Source organism: Staurois parvus, unplaced genomic scaffold (assembly GCF_062004578.1).
Source record: "Staurois parvus isolate SC_StPar_1 unplaced genomic scaffold, SC_StPar_1.0 ptg001613l, whole genome shotgun sequence".
NCBI classification, from domain to species: domain Eukaryota; kingdom Metazoa; phylum Chordata; class Amphibia; order Anura; family Ranidae; genus Staurois; species Staurois parvus.
In genome coordinates, this window is record NW_028319409.1 from 16,232 (window position 1) to 42,006 (window position 25,775).

The 25,775-nt window shown below is 51.7% G+C and overlaps 1 protein-coding gene across 4 annotated transcripts; it reads left to right on the plus strand.

Moving 5' to 3' along the window:
- Window positions 1–51: 51 nt before the first annotated feature.
- LOC149435099 (vang-like protein 2-B) lies at window positions 52–25,775 on the plus strand. 4 transcript variants are annotated; one of them, XM_089663018.1, is made up of 8 exons: window positions 52–1,127; window positions 16,066–16,126; window positions 17,829–17,931; window positions 19,381–19,985; window positions 20,130–20,254; window positions 22,763–22,871; window positions 24,105–24,330; window positions 24,825–25,775. In XM_089663018.1, the coding sequence occupies exons 2-8, from the start codon at window positions 16,068–16,070 to the stop codon at window positions 25,098–25,100; spliced, it is 1,503 nt and encodes a 500-aa protein (XP_089519144.1). In that variant the 5' UTR covers window positions 52–1,127; window positions 16,066–16,067; the 3' UTR covers window positions 25,101–25,775. The 4 variants fall into 4 exon arrangements, with proteins under 4 accessions (XP_089519144.1, XP_089519141.1, XP_089519142.1 ...); XM_089663015.1 differs by lacking the exon at window positions 52–1,127 and adding an exon at window positions 3,115–4,174; XM_089663016.1 differs by lacking the exon at window positions 52–1,127 and adding an exon at window positions 8,064–8,403.

Below are 25,775 nucleotides of genomic sequence, written 5' to 3' on the forward strand. Positions count from 1 at the left end.
CTCCACTCTAAACAGGAAGCACGTGACCTCCACTCCGACAATTTCTTTTCCGTTCCACACCGGAATGGAGGTCCAGTCTGCAGCCGGGCTCTAGAGAGAGTTCCTCCTTCACCCCACCAAGAAGATGGCGGCGGGAAGTGTCACCTAAGGCGGAACCCCACCAAGTAGATGGCGGCGGGAAATGTCACCTAAGGGGGAACCCCACCAAGAAGACGGCGGCGGGAAATGTCACCTAAGGCGGAACCCCACCAAGAAGATGGCGGCGGGAAATGTCACCTAAGGCCGAACCCCACCAAGAAGATGGCGGCGGGAAATGTCACCTAAGGCGGAACCCCACCAAGAAGATGGCGGCAGGAAATGTCACCTAAGGCGGAACCCCACCAAGAAGACGGCGATAAGAAATGTCACCTAAGGCGGAACCCCACCAAGAAGACGGCGATAAGAAATGTCACCTAAGGCGGAACCCCACCAAGATGATGGCGGCGGGAAATGTCACCTAAAGGGGAACCCCACCAAGAAGATGGAGGCGGAAATGTCACCTAAAGGGGAACCCCTCCAAGAAGATGGCAGAAGGAAATGTCACCTAAAGGGGAACCCCTCCAAGAAGATGGCAGAAGGAAATGTCACCTAAGGCGGAACCCCACCAAGAAGATGGCAGAAGGAAATGTCACCTAAAGGGGAACCCCACCAAGAAGATGGCAGCGGGAAATGTCACCTGAGATAGAACCCCACCAAGAAGATGGAGGCCAGAGGAGGTCATGTGATCTGCGATGTTCGCGATTCTCCTATCCTTCTCCAATAGTCTCCAGTCACATGGCTGCGATTTGACATCACATGATTTGTGTGCGATTTCTGAAGACTTTACCGCGACTTGTGAAGATTTGCAACGATTTCTTGCGATTTCCATTGTATTCTGTGTCTGTGAAATCGCAATAAACGGCGGAAAACGTCACGTGAGAACCGCGTCAGAAATCGCAGGTGTTAGGACGGGGACATCCACATTCATTACAGGCGATTTCTGCTGCAATTGTAATTCACAAATCGCACCCGTGTGACCGGGTGTCAGGGATCCCCCACAAGCCACGCCCACAGCGACTAGCTAACCGAGGTGCACGTGCGGCTGTGGGGTACGAGGAGATAAAGGGGACTGAACTTTATATATATAAAACCGTATATAGGATCAGCCGTGATATCCTTCCTCAGCTGCACTACCTCTGCCCACCACCGGGGGGAGACTCCACTCCAGAGGGCTGACCACACCCCGCACTACCTCTGCCCACCACCGGGGGGAGACTCCACTCCAGAGGGCTGACCACACCCCGCACTACCTCTGCCCACCACCGGGGGGAGACTCCACTCCAGAGGGCTGACCACACCCCGCACTACCTCTGCCCACCACCGGGGGGAGACTCCACTCCAGAGGGCTGACCACACCCCGCACTACCTCTGCCCACCACCGGGGGGAGACTACAATCCAGAGGGCTGACCACACCCCGCACTACCTCTGCCCACCACCGGGGGGAGACTCCACTCCAGAGGGCTGACCACACCCCGCACTACCTCTGCCCACCACCGGGGGGAGACTCCACTCCAGAGGGCTGACCACACCCCGCACTACCTCTGCCCACCACCGGGGGGAGACTCCACTCCAGAGGGCTGACCACACCCCGCACTACCTCTGCCCACCACCGGGGGGAGACTCCACTCCAGAGGGCTGACCACACCCCGCACTACCTCTGCCCACCACCGGGGGGAGACTCCACTCCAGAGGGCTGACCACACCCCGCACTACCTCTGCCCACCACCGGGGGGAGACTCCACTCCAGAGGGCTGACCACACCCCGCACTACCTCTGCCCACCACCGGGGGGAGACTACAATCCAGAGGGCTGACCACACCCCGCACTACCTCTGCCCACCACCGGGGGGAGACTCCACTCCAGAGGGCTGACCACACCCCGCACTACCTCTGCCCACCACCGGGGGGAGACTCCACTCCAGAGGGCTGACCACACCCCGCACTACCTCTGCCCACCACCGGGGGGAGACTCCACTCCAGAGGGCTGACCACACCCCGCACTACCTCTGCCCACCACCGGGGGGAGACTCCACTCCACTCCAGATGGCTGACCACACCCCGCACTACCTCTGCCCACCACCGGGGGGAGACTCCACTCCAGATGGCTGACCACACCCTGCAGATACAAATCTTACATACAATCTGGTGCACTGATTAGAGTCGAGGAGCCGCTTAGTAATCACACCCTTCTAGAGTCCCTCCAGCTATCCTACAGCTTGAACCCCGATGTTATCACCCTTCCACTGTCCACACCCCCACACCAGACACACCCCTCCCCCACACACCCCCACACCAGACACACCCCTCCCCCACCCTACCCTCGCACCAGACACACCACAAAAGGTAGCCTGCCACCACCCAACAGTTTATCCGCAGAACGGTCTGCTGGGACACCCCACACACACAGATCTCCGCCTGGCCGATCTGTTACCTTTTATAATCTGCGTACAATCTGCCCACACACAGTGCAATGGCATACAGATTGGCAATGAGCGTTTAAAGGCACTAAAATACAATCTAATCTCTCCAATCTAATCCCTCCAATCTGATCCCTCCAATCTAATCTCTCCAATCTAATCCCTCCAATCTAATCCCTCCAATCTAATCCCTCCAATCCAATCTCTCCAATCTAATCCCTCCAATCCAATCCCTCCAATCTAATCCCTCCAATCCAATTTCTCCAATCTAATCCCTCCAATCCAATCCCTCCAATCTAATCCCTCCAATCCAATCCCTCCAATCTAATCCCTCCAATCTAATCTCTCCAATCTAATCCCTCCAATCTAATCCCTCCAATCCAATCTCTCCAATCTAATCTCTCCAATCTAATCCCTCCAATCCAATCTCTCCAATCTAATCTCTCCAATCTCATCTCTCCAATCTAATCTCTCCAATCCAATCTCTCCAATCCAATCCCTCCAATCCAATCTCTCCAATCTAATCCCTCCAATCTAATCCCTCCAATCTAATCTCTCCAATCCAATCCCTCCAATCTAATCTCTCCAATCTCATCTCTCCAATCTAATCTCTCCAATCCAATCTCTCCAATCTAATCTCTCCAATCTAATCTCTCCAATCCAATCCCTCCAATCTAATCCCTCCAATCCAATCTCTCCAATCTAATCCCTCCAATCCAATCTCTCCAATCTAATCCCTCCGGAGATATGAGCCCGAGTTTAAATGTTCAGATGTCACTTATTAATGTTAAGATTTAATTTCCTGAAAGTGGGCGGGGCATAAAATATGTACAAAGTATAAAAAGTTACAGAAATACGAGAAGACACACAAATGACTAATTACTATAAAATAAAAGGGAATAAAACGTTCCCGAGATCTATCCTGCGACTGGAGCCAGTCAGAGAATCAGCAATCCGTCAGTCAATGGGACGGCTCCATACGGATCACAACGTCCATATCTCAGGTCCTCAATTTATGGGATATGGACGTAGGCGGGACATGAGGTCTCGGCCAATTGACCCTGGGAGGTGTTCCTGTACCCGCCCACAGGATGTTCTGGGTGCTGAAATGCCCAAAGTCAATTGGACCAGGAACGGTTCGGATCGCTAGGTCAGGGATTGAATTTCCGAAACCAGCGCATCAGTCCAATCGCGACAGTACCAATCACTATTCAGCTGTCGCAATCAGGCGCCATATAACCATTTTCTGTGTTTCTCTGGGATTCTACAGAGGCCACAAATACAGTTTTACATGCAGATGTGACCCACAGAGTGTCCCATCAGAAGGAAGTATTTTCATCTCTCTGCAACTAATACTTTAGCTTTTATGAGAGATGAAACATTTCCTTTGATCTGCTGATACACATCAGAGCTCTGGTCTCCTGCTGCTTCCCGAAGCCGAAATGGCTGGAGCTCCTCTTTTAGACTTCAAGAAGGTGGCAAAGTCTGACTACATCGGTGACAACGTTTTATTGACATCTGGGTGTCACCTCCAGCCTAGAAGCTGCTCTGTCCTTTCAGATCCTGATTGGAGGACGTATGTCTCTGAATACTGAAAACATCTTTAATAACATGGAATGAACCTAAATCTACAATGACATATTTCTACAGATCACGTCTCAGCTACCCGAACCTTACATGTATGTTACACCGGGCACCTATGGTACATAGAGGGGGGAGGAGCCGGCTCCATGCTTCAGTATGAGGGCTCTGTGTACAAAATGGAGGGGACCGGGGTGGGTGGCACTTCACAGCCCCCAACATCACCAGCTCCTGCAATGCCTCACAAGGTGTTAACTATCCTTTCTGAGTCCTAAAATAGGGATTCAGGGGCCCCCACACTAGAAGGGTCCCCGGCAGGAGGAAGGAGGTCCCGATTCCTCTATATAGATCCTATCACTAGAGGGGTCACCGGCAGGAGGAAGGAGGTCCCGATTCCTCTATATAGATCCTATCACTAGAGGGGTCACCGGCAGGAGGAAGGAGGTCCCGATTCCTCTATATAGATCCCATCACTAGAGGGGTCACCGGCAGGAGGAAGGAGGTCCCGATTCCTCTATATAGATCTATCACTAGAGGGGTCACCGGCAGGAGGAAGGAGGTCCCGATTCCTCTATGTAGATCTATCACTAGAGGGGTCACCGGCAGGAGGAAGGAGGTCCCGATTCCTCTATATAGATCCTATCACTAGAGGGGTCACCAGCAGGAGGAAGGAGGTCCTGATTCCTCTATATAGATCCTATCACTAGAGGGGTCACCGGCGGGAGGAAGGAGGTCCTGATTCCTCTATATAGATCTATCACTAGAGGGGTCACCGGCAGGAGGAAGGAGGTCCTGATTCCTCTATATAGATCTATCACTAGAGGGGTCACCGGCAGGAGGAAGGAGGTCCTGATTCCTCTATATAGATCTATCACTAGAGGGGTCACCGGCAGGAGGAAGGAGGTCCTGATTCCCCTATATAGATCTATCACTAGAGGGGTCACCGGCAGGAGGAAGGAGGTCCTGATTCCTCTATATAGATCTATCACTAGAGGGGTCACCGGCAGGAGGAAGGAGGTCCTGATTCCTCTATATAGATCCTATCACTAGAGGGGTCCCCGGCAGGAGGAAGGAGGTCCCGATTCCTCTATATAGATCCTATCACTAGAGGGGTCATCGGCAGGAGGAAGGAGGTCCCGATTCCTCTATATAGATCCTATCACTAGAGGGGTCACCGGCGGGAGGAAGGAGGTCCTGATTCCTCTATATAGATCTATATATCACTAGAGGGGTCACCGGCAGGAGGAAGGAGGTCCTGATTCCTCTATATAGATCCTATCACTAGAGGGGTCACCGGCAGGAGGAAGGAGGTCCTGATTCCTCTATATAGATCCTATCACTAGAGGGGTCACCGGCGGGAGGAAGGAGGTCCCGATTCCTCTATATAGATCCTATCACTAGAGGGGTCACCGGCGGGAGGAAGGAGGTCCTGATTCCTCTATATAGATCCTATCACTAGAGGGGTCACTGGCAGGAGGAAGGAGGTCCTGATTCCTCTATATAGATCCTATCACTAGAGGGGTCACCAGCAGGAGGAAGGAGGTCCTGATTCCTCTATATAGATATTTATATCACTAGAGGGGTCACCGGCAGGAGGAAGGAGGTCCCGATTCCTCTATATAGATCCTATCACTAGAGGGGTCACCGGCAGGAGGAAGGAGGTCCTGATTCCTCTATATAGATCCTATCACTAGAGGGGTCACCGGCAGGAGGAAGGAGGTCCTGATTCCTCTATATAGATCTATCACTAGAGGGGTCACCGGCAGGAGGAAGGAGGTCCCGATTCCTCTATATAGATCCTATCACTAGAGGGGTCACCGGCAGGAGGAAGGAGGTCCTGATTCCTCTATATAGATCTATCACTAGAGGGGTCACCGGCAGGAGGAAGGAGGTCCTGATTCCTCTATATAGATCTATCACTAGAGGGGTCACCGGCAGGAGGAAGGAGGTCCTGATTCCTCTATATAGATCCTATCACTAGAGGGGTCACGGGCAGGAGGAAGGAGGTCCTGATTCCTCTATATAGATCCTATCACTAGAGGGGTCACCGGCAGGAGGAAGGAGGTCCTGATTCCTCTATATAGATCCTATCACTAGAGGGGTCACCGGCGGGAGGAAGGAGGTCCCGATTCCTCTATATAGATCCTATCACTAGAGGGGTCACCGGCAGGAGGAAGGAGGTCCCGATTCCTCTATATAGATCTATCACTAGAGGGGTCACCGGCGGGAGGAAGGAGGTCCCGATTCCTCTATATAGATCTATCACTAGAGGGGTCACCGGCGGGAGGAAGGAGGTCCTGATTCCTCTATATAGATATTTATATCACTAGAGGGGTCACCGGCAGGAGGAAGGAGGTCCTGATTCCTCTATATAGATCCTATCACTAGAGGGGTCACCAGCAGGAGGAAGGAGGTCCTGATTCCTCTATATAGATCTATCACTAGAGGGGTCACCGGCAGGAGGAAGGAGGTCCTGATTCCTCTATATAGATCCTATCACTAGAGGGGTCACCGGCGGGAGGAAGGAGGTCCCGATTACTCTATATAGATCTTTATATCACTAGAGGGGTCACCAGCAGGAGGAAGGAGGTCCTGATTCCTCTATATAGATCCTATCACTAGAGGGGTCACGGGCAGGAGGAAGGAGGTCCCGATTCCTCTATATAGATCTATCACTAGAGGGGTCACCGGCAGGAGGAAGGAGGTCCTGATTCCTCTATACAGATCCTATCACTAGAGGGGTCACCAGCAGGAGGAAGGAGGTCCCGATTCCTCTATATAGATCTATCACTAGAGGGGTCACCGGCAGGAGGAAGGAGGTCCTGATTCCTCTATATAGATCCTATCACTAGAGGGGTCACCGGCAGGAGGAAGGAGGTCCTGATTCCTCTATATAGATCTATCACTAGAGGGGTCACCGGCAGGAGGAAGGAGGTCCCGATTCCTCTATATAGATCCTATCACTAGAGGGGTCACCGGCAGGAGGAAGGAGGTCCTGATTCCTCTATATAGATCTATCACTAGAGGGGTCACCGGCAGGAGGAAGGAGGTCCTGATTCCTCTATATAGATCTATCACTAGAGGGGTCACCGGCAGGAGGAAGGAGGTCCTGATTCCTCTATATAGATCCTGTCACTAGAGGGGTCACCGGCAGGAGGAAGGAGGTCCTGATTCCTCTATATAGATCTATCACTAGAGGGGTCACCGGCAGGAGGAAGGAGGTCCTGATTCCTCTATATAGATCCTATCACTAGAGGGGTCACCGGCAGGAGGAAGGAGGTCCCGATTCCTCTATATAGATCCTATCACTAGAGGGGTCACCGGCAGGAGGAAGGAGGTCCTGATTCCTCTATATAGATCTATCACTAGAGGGGTCACCGGCAGGAGGAAGGAGGTCCTGATTCCTCTATATAGATCTATCACTAGAGGGGTCACCGGCAGGAGGAAGGAGGTCCTGATTCCTCTATATAGATCCTGTCACTAGAGGGGTCACCGGCAGGAGGAAGGAGGTCCTGATTCCTCTATATAGATCTATCACTAGAGGGGTCACCGGCAGGAGGAAGGAGGTCCTGATTCCTCTATATAGATCCTATCACTAGAGGGGTCACCGGCAGGAGGAAGGAGGTCCTGATTCCTCTATATAGATCCTGTCACTAGAGGGGTCACCGGCAGGAGGAAGGAGGTCCTGATTCCTCTATATAGATCTTTAGTTGGACCTCATTTAGAATATTGTGCCCAGTTCTGGAGATCTCACTTACATGAAGATATTGATAGGATAGAATGAGTCCAGAGACGGGGAACACAAATGGTGGATGTCTGGGGGGCGGTAAAACATATCAGGAAAGACTTCAGGAACCTCTCATGTCCAGTCTGGAGGAGGAAAGGGGAGACATGACTGGAACCTTTACATACATGAAGGGGGTGAGTGAGGTTCAGGAGGGCGGGATTTTTAATATGAATCCAAGATGAAGAACACGAGGACAGGACCTCCACCTCACCGGAGGAAAGTTCACACCTCATCGTAGAAGGAAGTATTTCTGGAGGAGTAGTTGATGCCGGGGTTGGGCCTCCAGCAGAGGGAGGGAGACAGTCACTGATATAAATAGACGTGGCGGACTCGATGGGCCACTTGGTCTTTTATCAGCCATGACTCCTCCATGGATCTGTCTGCGGGGTGTAGTAGGGATCGGTGAGGCCTGTCAGTGGTGTGGGGGAGGGGAGGACGCACCTTGGGGATAGGAGTGGTGGAGCAGGTTTGGTGAGCGCTGTGAAGGTTCTGCAGACTCAGAGTGGTGGGGGTCTCTGCACTCAGGCCGCGTTCTATGAGGTGAGCAGCTTCAGGTGGGCTGTGCGGGGGGATTATACGCTGTGCGGGGGGCAGAGACGGTGACTGGAACACGCAGGAACGGGGTATATACAGGTGACCATGGAGAAGGTTATCTCTCCATAAAAATGGAGGACAAGGTGAGATACAACACGACGTGTGATAGTTGTCTATACACAGCCAGCCCTCCCTATAAGACACATTATATATCGTATATTATCGAGAGTATGTGGTGTGGGGTCTGGTTGGGTGATATGAGGACAGGTTGGGATGATGATGATTGTGTGGTGTGGGGTCTGGTTGGGTGATATGAGGACAGGTTGGGATGATGATGATGATTGTGTGGTGTGGGGTCTGGTTGGGTGATATGAGGACAGGTTGGGATGATGATGATGATTGTGTGGTGTGGGGTCTGGTTGGGTGATATGAGGACAGGTTGGGATGATGATGATGATGATGATTGTATGGTGTGGGGTCTGGTTGGGTGATATGAGGACAGGTTGGGATGATGATGATGATGATGATTGTGTGGTGTGGAGTCTGGTTGGGTGATATGAGGACAGGTTGGGATGATGATGATGATGATGATTGTATGGTGTGGGGTCTGGTTGGGTGATATGAGGACAGGTTGGGATGATGATGATTGTGTGGTGTGGGGTCTGGTTGGGTGATATGAGGACAGGTTGGGATGATGATGATTGTGTGGTGTGGGGTCTGGTTGGGTGATATGAGGACAGGTTGGGATGATGATGATGATGATGATTGTGTGGTGTGGGGTCTGGTTGGGTGATATGAGGACAGGTTGGGATGATGATGATGATTGTGTGGTGTGGGGTCTGGTTGGGTGATATGAGGACAGGTTGGGATGATGATGATGATTGTGTGGTGTAGGGTCTGGTTGGGTGATATGAGGACAGGTTAGGATGATGATGATGATTGTGTGATGTGGGGTCTGGTTGGGTGATATGAGGACAGGTTGGGATGATGATGATGATTGTGTGGTGTGGGGTCTGGTTGGGTGATATGAGGACAGGTTGGGATGATGATGATTGTGTGGTGTGGGGTCTGGTTGGGTGATATGAGGACAGGTTGGGATGATGATGATGATTGTGTGGTGTGGGGTCTGGTTGGGTGATATGAGGACAGGTTGGGATGATGATGATGATTGTGTGGTGTGGGGTCTGGTTGGGTGATATGAGGACAGGTTGGGATGATGATGATGATTGTGTGGTGTGGGGTCTGGTTGGGTGATATGAGGACAGGTTGGGATGAGGATGATTGTGTGGTGTGGGGTCTGGTTGGGTGATATGAGGACAGGTTGGGATGATGATGATGATTGTGTGGTGTGGGGTCTGGTTGGGTGATATGAGGACAGGTTGGGATGATGATTGTGTGGTGTGGGGTCTGGTTGGGTGATATGAGGACAGGTTGGGATGATGATGATGATTGTGTGGTGTAGGGTCTGGTTGGGTGATATGAGGACAGGTTAGGATGATGATGATGATTGTGTGGTGTGGGGTCTGGTTGGGTGATATGAGGACAGGTTGGGATGATGATGATGATGATGATTGTGGGGTGTGGGGTCTGGTTGAATGATATGAGGACAGGTTGGGGTGATGATGATTGTGGGGTGTGGGGTCTGGTTGGGTGATATGAGGACAGGTTGGGATGATCATGATGATTGTGTGGTGTGGGGTCTGGTTGGGTGGTATGAGGACAGGTTGGGATGATGATGATGATTGTGTGGTGTGGGGTCTGGTTGGGTGATATGAGGACAGGTTGGGATGATGATTGTGTGGTGTGGGGTCTGGTTGGGTGATATGAGGACAGGTTGGGATGATGATGATGATTGTGTGGTTTGGGGTCTGGTTGGGTGATATGAGGACAGGTTGGGATGATGATGATGATTGTGTGGTGTGGGGTCTGGTTGGGTGATATGAGGACAGGTTGGGATGATGATAATGATTGTGTGGTGTGGGGTCTGGTTGGGTGATACGAGGACAGGTTGGGATGAGGATGATTGTGTGGTGTGGGGTCTGGTTGGGTGATATGAGGACAGGTTGGGATGATGATGATGATTGTGTGGTGTGGGGTCTGGTTGGGTGGTATGAGGACAGGTTGGGATGATGATGATGATGATTGTGTGGTGTGGGGTCTGGTTGGGTGGTATGAGGACAGGTTGGGATGATGATGATGATTGTGTGGTGTGGGGTCTGGTTGGGTAATATGAGGACAGGTTGGGATGATGATGATGATTGTGTGGTGTGGGGTCTGGTTGGGTGATATGAGGACAGGTTGGGATGATGATGATTGTGTGGTGTGGGGTCTGGTTGGGTGATATGAGGACAGGTTGGGATGATGATGATTGTGTGGTGTGGGGTCTGGTTGGGTGATATGAGGACAGGTTGGGATGATGATGATTGTGTGGTGTGGGGTCTGGTTGGGTGATATGAGGACAGGTTGGGATGATGATGATTGTGTGGTGTGGGGTCTGGTTGGGTGATATGAGGACAGGTTGGGCTGATGATGATGATTGTGTGGTGTGTGGTGTGGGGTCTGGTTGGGTGATATGAGGACAGGTTGGGATGATGATTGTGTGGTGTGGGGTCTGGTTGGGTGATATGAGGACAGGTTGGGATGATGATGATGATTGTGTGGTTTGGGGTCTGGTTGGGTGATATGAGGACAGGTTGGGATGATGATAATGATTGTGTGGTGTGGGGTCTGGTTGGGTGATACGAGGACAGGTTGGGATGAGGATGATTGTGTGGTGTGGGGTCTGGTTGGGTGATATGAGGACAGGTTGGGATGATGATGATGATTGTGTGGTGTGGGGTCTGGTTGGGTGATATGAGGACAGGTTGGGATGATGATGATTGTGTGGTGTGGGGTCTGGTTGGGTGGTATGAGGACAGGTTGGGATGAGGATGATTGTGTGGTGTGGGGTCTGGTTGGGTGATATGAGGACAGGTTGGGATGATGATGATTGTGTGGTGTGGGGTCTGGTTGGGTGATATGAGGACAGGTTGGGATGATGAGGATGATTGTGTGGTGTGGGGTCTGGTTGGGTGATATGAGGACAGGTTGGGATGATGATGATTGTGTGGTGTGGGGTCTGGTTGGGTGATATGAGGACAGGTTGGGATGATGATGATTGTGTGGTGTGGGGTCTAATTGGGTGATATGAGGACAGGTTGGGATGATGATGATGATTGTGTGGTGTGTGGTGTGGGGTCTGGTTGGGTGATATGAGGACAGGTTGGGATGATGATGATTGTGTGGTGTGGGGTCTGGTTGGGTGATATGAGGACAGGTTGGGCTGATGATGATGATTGTGTGGTGTGGGGTCTGGTTGGGTGATATGAGGACAGGTTGGGCTGATGATGATGATTGTGTGGTGTGGGGTCTGGTTGGTTGCAGAGGGCAGAAGACAACAATTCCCTTTGGGGATCTGTCCACACCGGGTGTAGTAAAGTGTATGCTGTGGAGTTCCATGTCCCCATATAGGGTGTCCCATGTATCTCCATGGAGAAGGTCCCATAGATGTCCATTGAGAGGTAACGGTTGTACGGACACAGACCCCGCTACCAATCTGTCATTGGTGTGTGTGCTCGGCCCCGCCCGTGTGAGCGTATAAAGCCTGGTTCAGATTGTTCTTCTAGGGAACCAACCCTTCCTTATCCCCGAAGGCCATCATATCATCCATGGATCCACAATCCACGTGGTATTAGTGGGAGGCCTGGCATGGGGTCAGGACAGCCTTTAAGTAGGACTGAGCATGCTCAGCAGCAGGAGAGTTCGAGTGGAAGATGGAGTGAGAGGAAGAGGTGCAGGAGCCTGGGAGGGGGCCCATTGGGAATGGGCCTACCTACAGGCAGGAGGCTTGAAAGGAGGGTCACTCAGACCTCACTGACCCCAGAGCGAGGACCACCTGTGCATCAGGGAAGGAGCCAGCACAGCAGAAAGCCTGAAAGCAGCTACCAACCCAGCAGCTCACAGGAAAGGACTTAGTGAATAATCCTGCACCCCCTGGGCCAGACAAGGGGAAGGAGCATTTGGGGGGGGAAACCTGACTAACTCCATACCCGGGACTGTTAACTTGTTCAGTAGCAGCCACTGGATCCCATTTGCTCAGGGATTCCCCCAGATTGGTGGATAAGAAGGGGATTTATCTGGGGTTTGGGGTGGTACACCAGGAGAGGCTGGAGAGCTCGGGGATTCCCCCAGATTGCTGGATAAGAAGGGGATTTATCTGGGGTTTGGGGCGGTACACCAGGAGAGGCTGGAGAGCTCGGGGATTCCCCCAGATTGCTGGATAAGAAGGGGATTTATCTGGGGTTTGGGGCGGTACATCAGGGGAGGCTGGAGAGCTCGGGGATTCCCCCAGATTGGTGGATAAGAAGGGGATTTATCTGGGGTTTGGGGTGGTACACCAGGAGAGGCTGGAGAGCTCGGGGATTCCCCCAGATTGCTGGATAAGAAGGGGATTTATCTGGGGTTTGGGGTGGTACATCAGGGGAGGCTGGAGAGCTCGGGGATTCCCCCGGATTGCTGGATAAGAAGGGGATTTATCTGGGGTTTGGGGCGGTACAGCAGGAGAGGCTGGAGAGCTCGGGGATTCCCCCGGATTGCTGGATAAGAAGGGGATTTATCTGGGGTTTGGGGCGGTACACCAGGAGAGGCTGGAGAGCTCGGGGATTCCCCCAGATTGCTGGATAAGAAGGGGATTTATCTGGGGTTTGGGGCGGTACACCAGGGGAGGCTGGAGAGCTCGGGGATTCCCCCAGATTGCTGGATAAGAAGGGGATTTATCTGGGGTTTGGGGCGGTACACCAGGGGAGGCTGGAGAGCTCGGGGATTCCCCCAGATTGCTGGATAAGAAGGGGATTTATCTGGGGTTTGGGGCGGTACACCAGGAGAGGCTGGAGAGCTCGGGGATTCCCCCAGATTGCTGGATAAGAAGGGGATTTATCTGGGGTTTGGGGCGGTACACCAGGAGAGGCTGGAGAGCTCGGGGATTCCCCCGGATTGCTGGATAAGAAGGGGATTTATCTGGGGTTTGGGGCGGTACACCAGGAGAGGCTGGAGAGCTCGGGGATTCCCCCAGATTGCTGGATAAGAAGGGGATTTATCTGGGGTTTGGGGCGGTACACCAGGAGAGGCTGGAGAGCTCGGGGATTCCCCCGGATTGCTGGATAAGAAGGGGATTTATCTGGGGTTTGGGGCGGTACACCAGGAGAGGCTGGAGAGCTCGGGGATTCCCCCAGATTGCTGGATAAGAAGGGGATTTATCTGGGGTTTGGGGCGGTACACCAGGAGAGGCTGGAGAGCTCGGGGATTCCCCCGGATTGCTGGATAAGAAGGGGATTTATCTGGGGTTTGGGGCGGTACACCAGGAGAGGCTGGAGAGCTCGGGGATTCCCCCGGATTGCTGGATAAGAAGGGGATTTATCTGGGGTTTGGGGCGGTACACCAGGAGAGGCTGGAGAGCTCGGGGATTCCCCCGGATTGCTGGATAAGAAGGGGATTTATCTGGGGTTTGGGGTGGTACACCAGGAGAGGCTGGAGAGCTCGGGGATTCCCCCGGATTGCTGGATAAGAAGGGGATTTATCTGGGGTTTGGGGTGGTACACCAGGAGAGGCTGGAGAGCTCGGGGATTCCCCCGGATTGCTGGATAAGAAGGGGATTTATCTGGGGTTTGGGGTGGTACATCATGGGAGGCTGGAGAGCTCGGGGATTCCCCCGGATTGCTGGATAAGAAGGGGATTTATCTGGGGTTTGGGGTGGTACATCATGGGAGGCTGGAGAGCTCTCCTAGAAGAGAGTTGCCAGGAAGTTGTCCATAGTTGCCACGAAGTTGTCCTCAGGTTACAGTTCCTCGGGCATCCCATGTATCCCTCAACCCCATCCAAGTTCAATATCCCTAATAAAATCCACAGAAAACAAGTTCAAGAACCGTTTGTTGTCTCTGGACTGCCAGCCTCAGAGAGAGTGCGTGTTGCCTGGCCGTGCAGGACTACAGGGGGTCCCAATTCTTCAGCAACTTCTGAGGGGGGTAGTGCTACGCCAATTATACATTTTGTACCTCTTTTCCTGCATGCACGGGGTTTCCCCCTTCCTCATTTATGGTGACTGACTTTGCACCAACCTTGACATCGGTGGTCAGACTTGGAGGACGTCACAAGGGGTGACTGTGGGGGAATGTGCAGCACGGGAGGAATCTGGTGTGAGTGCTGAGCATACAATGGCTGAGTCATTGGGCAAGGTTCCATGGATGTAACTGGTACGGCTGGTGGGATGGATCCTGGTTCTCCTTCACGTATCCTGAGCCAGGAAGGAGGACTCATGGGAGGTAGAAGTGAGGAGCACCTGTCATCTTCTCGTAAAGACCTCCATTGTTAGGAGGACATTTTGGAAGGGAAGCTTTTCTCTCGGATATTTTATGGAAGTTCAGCGTATTGCAGTGCAGATCTGAGCACCTCTTGCTGTTGGTCCATCACGGGGGGGGGGCCATACTAGGAGGTGAGGTTCCAGAGACGTCATCCTGGGGAGGTTACAGAGGAGGTGACGGAAGACTTTTCGCTCTCTTCTTACCCCCAATTTTGAGGTGTAAAAAAAAAAATGAATCTGTAGTATCAGGAGCAACATAACTACGCTGAGAAAAGTGAGGGGGGTCTGAATACTTTAGGCATGCCCTGTATACATAAGACAGATGGATCTGATGAGACACTGGCCGGCAGGATTGTGGATGGGGTAGGGGTGTCACCGGGGTTCTGACATACACATGATGAGGGGCTCCAATGTTTGTATCGGTGGAGAAGACCAACGTTGTTGTTTTCTTAGAATCTGAAGATCTATTCTGGGGCCCGGAGCCCGGAGGCTTTGTAGAGCTTCTGGATTGGATGAAGCCACCATTTCTGGGTCCATGCCGTACCTGGTAGCCAGACCTCGTTATTCATCTTCGCTGTCACAGGCCTTTCTGTATATCGTGTGGTCGATGGTCAGGCTCTGATGTGGAAGCCTGCTGCTGGGCGAGAAGGGCTGACCACGGACCCTTTGTGGGGCGCCTGTTAGTCCGGTCCTGATCTGACTTCAGGTACCGAGAATTCGTTCGTTGTATTCCATGGGCTTGCTGAACGAACCCCTCCTGCATTGACCTGTGATTGCTGCCTTGCTGAATAAAAGTGAAGGACAAACCATCTGGGACTGTGCCTTGGTGTCCCCGTCCTGTGCCTTGGTGTCCCCGTCCTGTGCCTTGGTGTCCCCGTCCTGTGCCTTGGTGTCCCCGTCCTGTGCCTTGGTGTCCCCGTCCTGTGCCTTGGTGTCCCCGTCCTGTGCCTTGGTGTCCCTGACCTGTGCCTTGCCTCCCGCCGCCAGGACCAGTCCAGCCCGTTCTCCATACAATGGTTACCTGTGTCAGATGTGGACCCATGGAGGGACATGACAGCGGGACAGGGGCAACACAATGCAGCACACTGCTATTATACAGGTGACCCAGCTCCCTGACCTCTGACCCTGCTGTCATACTGGTGGCTCCCTGACCTCTGACCCTGCCAGCGTACCTGTGGCTCCTCTGACCCTGCCGTCATACCGGTGGCTCCCTGACCTCTGACCCCGTGTCCCTGCTATTGGTTCCTTTACTGACCTTTCCTTCTATCCAGCAGGGATGGATGAGGAATCCGTGTATTCAGCGCAGTCATTTCACAGCCGGCCGGCAACTGACAGGTAATCAATCATCTATCAATTATCATTCATCAATCTGTACATTGGTCCATCTGTCTGTCCATACACCTGTACATTGGTCCGTCTGTCCGTACACCTGTACATTGGTCCGTCTGTCCATACACCTGTACATTGGTCCGTCTGTCCATACACCTGTACATTGGTCCGTCTGTCCATACACCTGTACATTGGTCCGTCTGTCCGTACACCTGTACATTGGTCCGTCTGTCCGTACACCTGTACATTGGTCAGTCCGTCTGTCCGTACACCTGTACATTGGTCAGTCTGTCTGTCCATACACCTGTACATTGGTCCGTCTGTCCATACACCTGTACATTGGTCAGTCAGTCTGTCCATACACCTGTACATTGGTCAGTCAGTCTGTCCATACACCTGTACATTGGTCCGTCTGTCCATACACCTGTACATTGGTCTGTCCGTCTGTCCGTACACCTGTACATTGGTCCGTCTGTCCGTACACCTGTACATTGGTCCGTCTGTCCGTATACCTGTACATTGGTCCGTCTGTCCATACACCTGTACATTGGTCTGTCCGTCTGTCCATACACCTGTACATTGGTCTGTCCGTCTGTCCATACACCTGTACATTGGTCTGTCCGTCTGTCCATACACCTGTACATTGGTCTGTCCGTCTGTCCGTACACCTGTACATTGGTCCGTCTGTCCATACACCTGTACATTGTTCAGTCAGTCTGTCCATACACCTGTACATTGGTCCGTTTGTCTGTCCATACACCTGTACATTGGTCCGTCTGTCCATACACCTGTACATTGGTCCGTCTGTCCGTACACCTGTACATTGGTCCGTCTGTCCGTACACCTGTACATTGGTCCGTTTGTCCGTACACCTGTACATTGGTCCGTCTGTCCATACACCTGTACATTGGTCCGTCTGTCCGTACACCTGTACATTGGTCCGTCTGTCCGTACACCTGTACATTGGTCCGTCTGTCCGTACACCTGTACATTGGTCCGTTTGTCCGTACACCTGTACATTGGTCCGTCTGTCCATACACCTGTACATTGGTCCGTCTGTCCGTACACCTGTACATTGGTCCGTCTGTCCGTACACCTGTACATTGGTCCGTCTGTCCGTACACCTGTACATTGGTCAGTCAGTCTGTCCATACACCTGTACATTGGTCAGTCAGTCTGTCCATACACCTGTACATTGGTCCGTCTGTCCGTACACCTGTACATTGGTCCGTCTGTCCGTACACCTGTACATTGGTCCGTCTGTCCGTACACCTGTACATTGGTCCGTCTGTCCGTACACCTGTACATTGGTCAGCCCTCTCAGAGGAATAGATAGAGATAAGTGAATGGAAGAACTGGTCCCATCATTGTCCAATCACAGGCTATATAGGGGAAGTGGTCCCATTATTGTCCCATCACAGATGTACGTAGAGGTAAGTGATGGGGAACCAGTCCATATATTGTCCTATCACAGGTCTATATAGAGGAAAGTGAGAGGATCAGCTGACCCTTCATTGTCCCATTACAGGACCGTATAGAGGAAAGTGAGAGGGAGAGTCAGTCATTTCATTGTCCATCACGGGACCATGATTAGTCCTGACCCCTCCAATGTTGCTTCTAGTGCAGAAAGCAACTTCAACGTATTGCCTGCTAAAACCATCACCGTGACATAGGACCTGTGTGTGATGAAATCTGTCTTCCCTCCCAGATACAATGATTGCCAGAAGTCGGTCACCATCCAGACCCCGGCCAGTCAACCACTATTGGATGCTGAGGAAACAGGACGAGAAGATGAGGAGGAGGAGGGGAGGGTGAGACCTATATCTATAGTTTTTTTTTTTTTATATCCTTCCAACAGTCCATTCATCCCTCTGTTCATCCCATCAACCAACCAACCAACACACCAACCAACCTTCTATCCATCGCTCTGCTCATCCATCCATTCATCAAATCAAGCAACTAACCAACTTTCTATCCCTTCTCCCAGCCATCCACCATTTTCTCATCTCTTTAACTCAACAACCTTCCATCCATCCATCCATCTATCTTTCCAACCAACCCACCAACCTTCCATCTATCCATCTTACCAACCAACCAACCAACCTTCCATCCATCCATCTTTTCAACAAATCAACCAACCAACCTTCCAATCCTTCATCCAACCACCAGTGCCTCTACTCATCTGTTTAACCCAACAACCTTCCATCCATCTGTCAAACCAACCTTCCATTCAACCATCCATCATATGCCCCCTTCCACTTCCATCCATCCAAACATCCCTCTGTCTACCCGTCATTCATCTTTCACTTCATCTGTCCATCCATCTTTCCAACCAACCAACCTTACATTCCTTCATCCAACCACCCATGCCTCTACTCATCTCTTTAACCCACCAACCTTCCATCCATCCATCTTTCCAACCAACCCACCAACCTTCCATCCATCCATCCATATTTCCAACCAACCAACACACCAACCAACCTTCTATCCATCGCTCTGCTCATCCATCCATTCATCAAATCAAGCAACTAACCAACTTTCTATCCCTTCTCCCAGCCATCCACCATTTTTTCATCTCTTTAACTCAACAACCTTCCATCCATCTGTCAAACCAACCCACCAACCTTCCATCTATCCATCTTACCAACCAACCAACCTTCCATCCATCCATCTTTTCAACAAATCAACCAACCTTCCAATCCTTCATCCAACCACCAGTGCCTCTACTCATCTGTTTAACCCAACAACCTTCCATCCATCTGTCAAACCAACCTTCCATTCAACCATCCATCATATGCCCCCTTCCACTTCCATCCATCCAAACATCCCTCTGTCTACCCGTCATTCATCTTTCACCCCATCTGCCCATCCATCTTTCCAACCAACCAACCAACCAACCTTACATTCCTTCATCCAACCAACCAACCTTACATTCCTTCATCCAACCAACCACTCATCTCTTTAACCCACCAACCTTCCATTCATCCATCTTTCCAACCAACCAACCACCCAACCAACTAACCTTTCAATCCTTCATCCAACCACCAGTGCCTCTACTCATCTCTTTAACCCAACAACTTTCCATCCATCCATTCATCTATCAAACCAATCAAATAAACTAACCTTCCACTTCCATCCATCCCTCTTTCTACCCATCACCCATCTTTCACCTTCACCCCATCAGTCCATTCCTCCACCAGTTTTCCTCATGTCCTTCCATCCATCAATCTCTCCATCAGTATTTCTCTTTTCTTCTCCAGGATGATAATTGGGGTGAGACGACCACGGCGGTGACATCAGAGCGTAGTGCCTCCCTTGAGGATGTATCTCTGCGGCGCGGACCCTCAGAGTCTCAGCCAGGCAGGCCTGGTGCTCGGACAATGTTGGGGTTCTATATGTTCTGTGTTCTGGGGGTTCTTACACTTCTGACTCCTCCTATCTTTATCCTTCTTCCTCAGGTGTTGTGGCGCTCCGAGCTAGAGCCCTGTGGGGTCATCTGTGAGGGTCTTTATGTCTCAGTGGCATTTAAGATGCTGTTCATGGTCCTGGGCTCCTGGGCGGTTTTCCTTCGTACTCCACGCTACGTTCTGCCCCGTCTGGTGGAGTTTCGGGCTTTCCTGCTTCTTCTGCTGTGCATCTTCCTTCTCTCCTATTGGCTGTTCTATATAGTAAGGGTCCTGGGGGGCCGTGAGCGGAACTTGCTGAGCGTGGTCCAGTATGCCGCCTCCCTGGTGGATGCCTTCATCTTCATCCATTACCTGGCTGTGGTTCTACTAGAGCTGAGACAACTGCAGGCCTACTACATCCTGACGGTGGTACGGAGCAGTGATGGGGAGAGCCGCTTCTACACCCTGGGGACAGTCAGGTAGGACCACATCCCTCGCCCTATATACCCACTTAAAGGAAAATGCCGACCTTGAAATAGCTCCGACATATACCGCGGTGCTGTACAGAGGACACTGACCAGTCACACATGTGTTACAATGTGATATCTTCTTCTTCTCTGCAGTATACAAAGAGCGGCTCTGTATGTGTTGGAGAATTACTCGAAGGATTTCCCTGTCTACACTCTGGAGCCGAATGGCCGAAAGTTGGGCAAATCTCCTCGTCACTCGGAGGGGAAAGGCGTGGATGGTGAGTAGAAGGATGGGGAGGTCCAGATTGAGCCCAGAGGTGTATTTGATCATCAATGAGCCTACAACAACATAATCCTTGTAACATGGCGGGATAATCATCATCTCCCGGCCATCCAGCAATCTCTCCCCCCTCCCCCACTGCTGATTCTCTGATCAGTCTTCTCCGGGTCTACATCATAAATGGAAGGTGGAAACCGAGGCCTTTATCAGAATGGATGATAATGGCCTACTCTAATGTCGGACCCAAATCCAGAACACGATACCTCATACTAGAACAAGACGTGTGCAATTCGTTTCCTTTACAAATCGAAATTCGGCTGAAATTTTCATTATTCGGCGGGTCAGATGTATCCCAATTTCCAAAAAAAAACTAAATGAAGGATAATGAAACAAATTTTCTGAATTTGAAAATAAAGATATTCCAATAAATACAGTAAGGTGATATAAGATGATGATTCCTACTTAGGCCACCTTATGGAAAAACAGAAAAAAAATAGAATAGAATAAAATTCAGAAAACAAATCTTCCTAACATAACGAATATGATGCAACGAAATTATAACTTCTCGAACGAATCTGAAATTATCCCGAAGTTCTAGGAGTTCTCTTTCTGCAGGGACGGGTGGCAGTGCTGTCCCACTGTCTGATGCCTCTTGGGGAAGTCTACGGAGGGCTTGGGCGTCATAGCTCGGCTCTCTGGAAGTAGAGGGTCTGCTGTTGTAGAGGATCTCAACTTTCTATGTAACTATGAAATGAAATTAAACAAACTTTTCCATTGTGCAAATCTAGAAGGCAAATTTGGGGTTTGTGGTTCCTGGACAGGTCCTGTAAACGATCCAAACTCCAAAAATGGTTTGGTTTCTACCTATACTAAGAGTGAACACATGCAAGAGTTTGGAGTCTTCTGAGCAAACCGCTCAGATGTTGATGGGAGGGAGGGTTCGGGGGTGCAGGATACCCAAATACTACAGCGGTAGTGTCTACTAGATAACCTCTGACATAGGATAATGAAGATTGGGTTGGCCAGATGGACAGCCACCTTTTTAGGCATTTTCAAACCTTCTCACAGGCTAGTTGTGGACCTTTAAGCCCGAATGTGCAATTGATAAGTAGGACTCTTCAGCTTTTGCTTCCTCCCCCAAGCAGCAGGCTTGGAAAGCATGAGCTGGATCTATCTGGAGCTGTATCCTCCCTGGGTGGCAGGAGACAAGGGCCTTCCACCACACACATCCTCTCCAGGTAGCAGGCCTTAGAAGCATGAACGGAACCACTTAAAGGATCTGCTACTGACTGCTTGGTGCCGGATTCCACCGCATTCAGTTTGGTTACATAACTGATATTAGACCCAGTGACATCACCATACTTCTCTATGCAATGCAGGCAGATCGTGGCTAGTGGGAGGGGGCTGTACATAGCTTCCTGACAGCATCACAGCACCCTGCCTCAGCATTCCTCTCAAGAGCCCTCAGCCCTGAATGAAGCAGTGGGCGGGCTCTGGGGAGGAGTTATGCAAATATCACAACGCCTTGATGGGTGGGTGTCAGTCTGGAGGGGTTGGTGATCATGGGTGGGTGTCAGTCTGGAGGGGTGGGGGATCATGGGTGGGTGTCAGTCTGGAGGGGTGGGGGATCATGGGTGGGTGTCAGTCTGGAGGAGTGGGGGATCATGGTTGGGTGTCAGTGTGGAGGGGTGGGTGATCATGGGTGGGTGTCAGTCTGGAGGGGTGGGGGATCATGGGTTGGTGTCAGTCTGGAGGAGTGGGGGATCATGGTTGGGTGTCAGTGTGGAGGGGTGGGTGATCATGGGTGGGTGTCAGTCTGGAGGGGTGGGTGATCATGGGTTGGTGTCAGTCTGGAGGGGTGGGTGATCATGGGTGGGTGTCAGTCTGGAGGGGTGGGGGATCATGGGTGGGTGTCAGTCTGGAGGGGTGGGGGATCATGGTTGGGTGTCAGTCTGGAGGGGTGGGGGATCATGGTTGGGTGTCAGTCTGGAGGGGTGGGTGATCATGGGTGGGTGTCAGTCTGGAGGGGTGGGGGATCATGGGTGGGTGTCAGTCTGGAGGGGTGAGGGATCATGGGTGGGTGTCAGTCTGGAGGGGTGGGGGATCATGGGTGGGTGTCAGTCTGGAGGGGTGGGGGATCATGGGTGGGTGTCAGTCTGGAGGGGTGGGGGATCATGGTTGGGTGTCAGTCTGGAGGGGTGGGTGATCATGGGTGGGTGTCAGTCTGGAGGGGTGGGGGATCATGGGTGGGTGTCAGTCTGGAGGGGTGGGGGATCATGGGTGGGTGTCAGTCTGGAGGGGTGGGGGATCATGGTTGGGTGTCAGTCTGGAGGGGTGGGGGATCATGGGTGGGTGTCAGTCTGGAGGGGTGGGCGTTCCCAGGCAGGCTGAATTTGCATGCAGACCACTCGTACAGCGCCGTGTCATGTCTCGGGATATAGATGAAGTGCTTTGATATGTACTAGGTCTATGTATGCAGAGGCTGACCCATGTTACCTCTCCCCAGGCCTGGGGCGCAGCACAGCCAGCCAATCACAGCTCAGCTCTTCCAACTACAAAGACCGCTACTACGAAGACATAGAATACGAGCGCAAAATCCGCAGACGCCGCGCCAGGTACCGTATAGATCTGCACAGTCATCCCTACCATGGTTTCCAGAAACGGGATCACGGGAAAGGCCATGCTGGTCCGTCTGTAGGATAGTCATGGGATTACTTAGAAGAACACCATGTTTCTGGTACCAAGGAATTATGGGAAGTACATAGGGATCACCCATGGTAGTCCTTCTGTAGGATAGTCTTTGGATCACTCAGCTCAGCCCCATGTTTCTGGTACCAAGGAATTATGGGAAATAATAAGGGGTCACCCATGGTAGTCCTTCTGTAGGATAGTCTTTGGATCACTCAGCTCAGCCCCATGTTTCCAGTACCAAGGAATTATGGGAAGTACATTATGACAGACAATGCCCACCCCCGACAGTCCGCCCCCACAGAGGAATTAATTATACATAGGAAGCCATATGTTACAATGCTAGTTTTCCTGCAGCACCAAGTCCGTGACATAGGGGATTATGGGCAATAAATAGGGGGCGCCATGATGGTCCTTCTGTAGAATAGCAATGTGACTACCCAGCATAGCACCCACCATGTTTCCAGTAACATAGGGGATTATGGGAAATACGTAGAGGTGCCCATGATGGACCTTCTGTAGAATAGTCATGTGACTACCCAGCACAGCGTCATGTTTCCAGTAACAGGGAATTATAGGAACTACGTAGAGGTGGTCTTGAAGGACACTCTGTAGAATAGTCATGTGATTACCATATTTCCAGTAATTGGGGATTATAGGAATGCATAGGGGCAACCATGATGGTCCTCCTATTGGATAGTCATGTGGCTACTCAGCATAGTGCCATGATTCCAGTAAAAAAAGGAATTCTGGGAAATACATAGGGGTGACCATAGTGGTCCTTCTTTAAGACAGTCATGTGACTACTCAGCACAGCGCCATGTTTCCAGTCACAAAGGGTTGTAGGAAATAATAGGGGGCAGTCATGATGGACCATCTGTAGGGTAGTCATGTGATTACTCAGCACAGCCCCATTTTTCCAGTAAAAGGGGATTATGGGAAACACACAGGGGTGACTGTGATGACCCGTCTATAGGTTAGTCATGTGACTACTTAGCACAGCCCCATGTTTCCAGTCACATAGGATTATGGGAAACACGTAGGTGGTGGAGATGATGGTCCTCCTGAAGGATATCCATGTGTTGTAGATCTGTAGATGATTCGCGGTGTGATTTATACTCCCGGTGATAAATTGTTGGTTTCTTTGTACGTGTCGGCAGGCTGGTGGTCGCTGTGCACCGCGCCTTCTCTCAGGTGAACTCCTTGGATGACAGCATGAAATCTTCCCAAGCTTTACCACCAAGAGAGACCGCCCAGAGCATCTTCCCCCTCATCGCGCAGTGCCTGCAGCGCTACCTCCGTACGACGCGGCAGGCCCACCGGTACACCATGGAGGCCATCATCCAACACCTCAGCCAGTGTCTGACCCTCAATATGTCCGCTCAGGTACCCCGGCTCTCTGGGCCTACTACATACTCTGCAGAGCTCCGATCACTTCCAGTCACCAGAGATCCGATATTATGGCTGGAGTGCCATCTTCAGTCCTCCAGGGTCCCCTACGGGTCATACTTTCAGGATTTCCTTTAGCAGGAACATCTGTGGTGCCTAATGATCCTGCTGTGATCTTACACAAGGAAATCCAGAGAACATGGCCTGTCAGGAGAACCTGAGGACCGCACCTCCATGTTTTCAGTGGGAGAGGATTATGGGAAGGAAGGAGGTAGGTGTAGGTAGGTTCTCTTTTTCTGGGAGGAACACATGGAGTCTTAGGATGCTTTTAGAGATTGATTGCAGTTTGGTTGTATTTCCTGCTCTATCTCGAGTCTTCATTGATGACCAGAGAGGATTCTGGGTACAGAGCTGAGTTTTGGGGTGTACAGTCAATGATCTGGGTGTGTCCTGTTGAGTCTCCTGATATCGCCTATCGCTGTCTCCCATAGGCCTTCCTGGAGCAGTATCTGCGGCCGGGGCCCACCTGCCAGTACCCCGGGGCCAACGTGGATGAGTGGACATTGCTGAGCGAGGAGTCGGTCACTGGGTCCCTGCACTCCTCTCTGACCTTCTGCCTACGTGGAGGGGACACTCAGCTGGTGGTCAGTGTGAGTCGGATCCCCAGACTGACGCTGAGCGAGAGCTTCGTCCCCCCCAACTCCCATCGCTTTGTGGTGAGACTCTACCCTCCCGTGCTGGACACGTCCACCATCTCCCCGGCCTGACCGCACGAGACGTAGACTGGATGTACGAAAGGCTCGGCGGGGGTCCGGCGTGGCCCTGTGGGGGATTGTGTGGCCCCATCCTGCCTGGCAGCCTGTGTAAACTCTTCAGCTTCACCGAGGTTACATATATATCCAAAGCGCCAGTCTATCGCCCTCCATGTAGGTACGCTACGGCCTGCAGCGGTGACATTTCAGGTTCTGGTACCTCAGGATGAAAAGGAGTGTTTCTGCTAAATGTATGAACTTTGGGGGTCTGCTGACCCCTCCCCCCCCCCCGGCACATAACCTTTATATATAGCGGGTGACATGCAAAGCTCTATGCACATACTAACCCCAACGCAGCACACGTATGTTGTACAAAGCACACGTAACATACAAGGTTCTAGACCTATAGCGCTCTCACTAACCCGAGCGCAGCGCACTTATGTCTTCTAACATGGGATTGGCCGACGTCTGAGGCCTGGTGTGAGGACGCTTATATCTGGCACATAGATAGGAGTGATGTACAATCCCCATCACCTGGGAGGCACTCTAACCTTCCCCATGGCGGGGGCGGGGAGAACGGTGACATCACCGCGAACGCAGTATTATGAAAGCCGACAAGAACTTGGAATATCCAGAATCGGGAGAGATCCCGAAAATGTACAGATGCAATAAATGGTGATAAATCATTAA